At 37.7% G+C, this 5,000-nt stretch overlaps 1 protein-coding gene across 1 annotated transcript in view; it reads right to left on the bottom strand.

Moving 5' to 3' along the window:
• Positions 1 to 5,000, bottom strand: part of LOC113825853 (gamma-butyrobetaine dioxygenase) — a 21,758-nt gene that overhangs the window by 5,472 nt on the left and 11,286 nt on the right. Inside the window, exons 4-8 of the mRNA XM_070113353.1 lie at positions 3,571 to 3,720; positions 2,996 to 3,123; positions 1,911 to 2,120; positions 1,087 to 1,192; positions 621 to 823 (exon numbers count right to left, since the gene is read on the bottom strand). Coding sequence (XP_069969454.1) covers positions 621 to 823; positions 1,087 to 1,192; positions 1,911 to 2,120; positions 2,996 to 3,123; positions 3,571 to 3,720 — 797 coding nt within the window. The remainder of the gene's footprint in view (positions 1 to 620; positions 824 to 1,086; positions 1,193 to 1,910; positions 2,121 to 2,995; positions 3,124 to 3,570; positions 3,721 to 5,000) is intronic.

The following is a 5,000-nucleotide window of genomic DNA, read 5'->3' as shown; positions in this document are numbered from 1 at the left end:
ATAGAATGATTGGAATTACTTATCAAAGTGAAGGGTAAGAGAGAGAAATTACGAAGATTAAAAGAAAGGGGAACAATAAATCTATGTCCAAGTAGAATCATGGAAAAATACTGATAGAATGGGTGTGAGGGTCTCAATTCCATCTCATGTTTTTATTTTGTTATAGAAATTATTTATTTAAGATTGGTAGGAAAAGGGAGGGTATAAAGTTAACCTTAAAAGTGAGTTAGTAGAGAATATTGCCTGTTTTTATTATATTGCTAAGATTTACTTTATGAAATGCCACCTGTTCATTATTATTTGTCAATTGAATAAAATGCTAATGGTTAAAAAATCTTCTGTGCCCTGTGCATATTCTAGTCCACCCCACGAGCCTTAAGTCCGTTATAGATCACTTTAACCAGATCAGATTTAGTGATACAATAATTTCCTAAGAATATATCACATATGTGCATGTATGTACACTTTTTTTCATTTTTCTTCATACTTATATATTTACGAGTGATGGCAATCCAATAATTACCAGTAAGTAAACCAAACTTTCAAGAACACTGAAGAACACTGTCCGCCACACAGCACTCTAAAAAAAAATAAAAATCTTTCATTCAACCCTTCCTCACCTGATCATGGGTTTTCTTGCTATGATGTCAAACTGGAACCCTTCGTCAGTAGCGAAGTCGCGGAAGTTCACAAGGACATCAGTGAGAAATCGGAACTTCTGCGGGTGGAGTTCCCGCATCTGGACAGCGACACGGTGACTGTCTGCCAGGATGGAGTCGCCGCCTTCACCCGAAAACTGGGTGATGCAGTGCAACAGCTGGACCTTGCGACGCGAACGGACGAGAAGTGCTCAGTAAAGAGGTTCTTATTTTAATAGTTTTGCATCTTGATTTACATTTCAATTTTTTCACTTCAATGAAACAGTTTCCGTTTTCATTTACACTCCATACCACTTTAATTAAAAAATAAATACTTAGTCATACCTATTTAGAACGATACTCACACACACTTTATCAACTTTACATAAAATTGCACAGCGAACACATCAATGTACGCAGTCTTTAGAAATAAATAAACGTCGCTTACGCATGGTTTGTAATGTAGGAAGACCAAGTCAGAGTGCAAGTCAAGGTATTTTCCGGTATATGCTGGGTTGCTTGGGTCAGCCTTGCTCTTCACAGTGAACGTGGTCCTGTAAGAGCATTTTGAACTATATGCATCCTATGTTTTTCGTCCCTTTAGCATATACGTTTTAGTATATATGTGTAGGTATGATCATATTGTTGGTATTTTGAAATGAATTTATGAAGGGAAATGTATAACCGGAAAGAATTTCAGCCTTGGAAAATGTCTAAAGATGATTTATTGTGTCTTGGTGATGATCACATCATCAACACAATACCAAAAATGAAATGTTTATGAATACCAAAAAATTAATAATATAAACATAAAAAGTAATCGATTATAATAAACATAAAAAAATATTTATTATAAATACCAAAAATGAATAAATTATGAATACCAAGAATAAATTATAAATACCCTCAAAGAGCTTATAAATACCAACAATTAATAGATTATGAAATACTAAAAAATAATAACTTAAATGAATTATATCACAAAATCCCCTCTAAATGGGCGGTAGCCTGGAAAAGCTCGTAAAAGACATATTCGTTTAAAGGGTAATCAGATAACAATATAAAACATTGTTTCCACCCCTATAGTCCCTCAATCACACAGTGAAACACTAAATTTTAATTCATTATTATGGTTATCTTACACTATATAGAGAAGCGTTTATTCAGGCAGGCAAAACATTTCCTCAGCCTTGAAGCCCGCCATAACAGTGAGAGACACGACTCAATGTTACCATGATGGATTTTGACCAGGAGATTACATTGCAGCCTTACCCATAGTGTGAGGGCACGAGGTATGACACCCTTTTGCTCAGACGATGCAGCTCCCCCTCCTCCTGACGAGCTCCGGACACCACCGTGAACCCGAGGACCTCCATGGACTCGAGCAGCTTCAGGAGTGCTGCGTCGTCCTCCATGAGTTCGTCGAAGGAAGCTCTCGGGATCCTCTGAAACATGTCCGAGTCCCAGAGCTCCGGCTGAAGTCTGGGAGGAAGAGGAAAAAATATAGTTGGGAATGGAGACAATAATGATAACAAAAAGTGTCTAAATTAGCTTGGTCTAACCTTGATCAGCAAAAGAAGAGGTTTCCATTATTTTCTTTCGTTTCTTTCTTCTTTTCTTCCTCTTATCATCTTCCTCTCTTCCTTTTTCTATTTCTCTTTATCTCTTCCCTCTTTTCTTTATCTCTTTTTTCTCCTTTTTTCTCCTTTCTAAATTAGCTTGGTCTAACCTACCCTGGTTTAGTGGAACCAGGGTGTTAAATAGATCAGTGAGAGAAGAGAAGTTTCCATTATTTTCTTTCGCTTCTTTCTTCTTTTCTTCCTCTTTTCCTTTGTCTATTTCTCTTTATCTCTTCCCTCTTTTCTTTGTCTCTTTTTTTCTCCCTTTTTCTCATTTCTAAATAAGCTTGGTCTAACCTACCCTGGTTTAGTGGAACCAGGGTGTTAAATAGAAGATCAGTGAGAGAAGAGAAGTTTCCATTATTTTCTTTCGCTTCTTTCTTCTTTTCTTCCTCTTATCATCTTCCTCTCTTCCTTTTTCTATTTCTCTTTATCTCTTCCCTCTTTTCTTTGTCTCTTTTTTCTCCTTTCTAAATTAGCTTGGTCTAACCTACCCTGGTTTAGTGGAGCCAAGGACTCGGGATGATATACTGAAGAGCATTAGGTGGACGCTTATAAACGACTTTTAAACGACTCCTTATCCATACCAAATACAATAAACACTTACTTATATTCATTTTACTGATTCATAGCCGAAAAATATAGCACAATGCCTTCCTTTTACAATAATCATTTTATCATTCCCAGTCCGAATCAGAACTGCACAGTGACATATTCAGTTAAAGTGTAAGGACCTACTTATAGAAATTTTCGTGTATGCTTTGCTGCGTCGGGTTGAAGGCTCGCTCGTGAAGCCAACTCGCACTGTATGTCCCTTCGTGTCCGTCTTCCCACACCACGCGGAGAGAAGCGCCGTCCTCAGACACCTGTAGAAGTGTATGTTGATTAGTGATAGCTGCTGTTGGAATTCTAGGTACAGAAGCAGTTGTGTTATTCTTGATGTTACTCTTAGTATGATGCTGGAATTTGAAACTACTGCTCCAAATTGGTAACTCGTTGAGTAATCTAGTTTTTAAAAAATAAAGAAAACTGAAATGAGTGAAGATAGTGTTTTAAAGACAAGAAATGCACAGATCTTAAACAATGGACGCAAATCACAGATTGATTTTTTTTCTGCCTGTTCGACAACTAATCTCATCAATAGTCAATTCATCTTTTACATCATAATTTTATCAAGAAAACATATCCCCAAATATGATTCAATTAATCTCACAGGCAGTACAGGATAGGAATACCTTACGAAGGGTTAACGGCCAAAAAAAAAAAAAAAAAAAAAAAAAAATCGCTATAGTGGAATCTTATCACGGACTTACACACACTTCCTTCGGGCGCGCGTTAGGGGGAATGTCCGTCACTCTGGACACTCTGCTGGACGCTGTGTCGAGAAAGCAGGCCGGGCATTGGCAGTTATCTCGAAGCCAAATGTAAGGAAACTCATCCGGTTCTCCTTCACGCCACCAGACCTGCAATTGCACATTTACGCCCTGCAGTTGCAAATTTAAACTTTTAGGCCCGTACTTTTAAAACCTTCGCCAGTGCTGGCGTTCGCCTGGCGAAGCTTCGCCAGGCGAACCTCTGAGTGAGGAAGGCCTTACTTTTAAACCCAACGTTCGCCAGGGCGGGCGAAGGGATCGCCAGGCGCTAACGTCTTGCATTCCCGCTAAATCTAGCGCAAATTTGTTTACATCTGCAGTGCACATAACATAACCTAAACTTAATTATTAACCTCGAGAAAAGACGAAAATGTTGTTTCCGCAATAGTATCACTTCATACTATAACAAAGGAGTTAAATTTTAACTTTATGCTATAACAAAGTTGAAAATATCGTTATACTATAAAAAAAATTAACTTTATACTTTATGCTATACTACACTTTATACTATAACAAGGTTAACTATATGGCCCGTACTTTTAAAACCTTTTGCTTTTTCTCGCGTTTTTTTTTTTTTTTCATTCGCCGAAGAGCTAGATTTAGCAGGAATCCAAGATGTTAGCGCCTGGCGATCCCTTTCGTTCGCCAGGCCTGGCGAACACCTGCCCTGGTTTAAAAGTAAGGCCTCCCTCGCCAGGCGAACGCCAGCATTGGCGAAAGGTTTTAAAAGTACTTTATACTATACTATATCAACTTTACACTTTTATACAAAAAATAACTTTATACTTTAACAGAAGAGTTTAAAGATTACTATTTTACTATTCCTAACTGATATAAGATATTGAACTGTAGGCCTACAAGGGTATCATTAGAAACGCCTCCTTATAGGGCGATGGAGCACTACAGCTATGTTTCTACAGCCAAAAGTAAACATGCCGCCATAAAAAAACACTTCAGGTAACATTTGTAAAAAGAACATTATCCTTACAACCAAAATAACAACAACCTAAATCTAAATAAGTCATCTCGGGGGTGGGGGGTAGGGGTAGGGGGGAAGGAATATAGCTGATGTCTTGAGCTGTCGACTGGAACATCGAAGGTCTTGAAAAAAAAAAAACGTATATACGTTATTTCATAATATATTATGATTTTAAGATATTTTAGAATTTCAATGTGATTCCTACATCATATCATACACAAATGTGTTACTAATTTATAACTTGAACGCAAGAAAATGGTATTCAAACAGCTCTCGCGCCTTTGCTTCGCCAGGCAGTTCCAATATGATCTTTCGCCAGGCATGATTTTAAAAGTACGAAATTCCGGATCGCCCGGCGAAACCTTTTGCCAGCCCTGGCGAAAGGTTTTAA

The sequence above is a fragment of the Penaeus vannamei genome, chromosome 34 (genome assembly GCF_042767895.1).
Source record: "Penaeus vannamei isolate JL-2024 chromosome 34, ASM4276789v1, whole genome shotgun sequence".
NCBI classification, from domain to species: Eukaryota; Metazoa; Arthropoda; class Malacostraca; order Decapoda; family Penaeidae; genus Penaeus; species Penaeus vannamei.
Note: the sequence above shows the minus strand (reverse complement) of the source record. Positions and strands in the feature narration are given on the sequence as shown.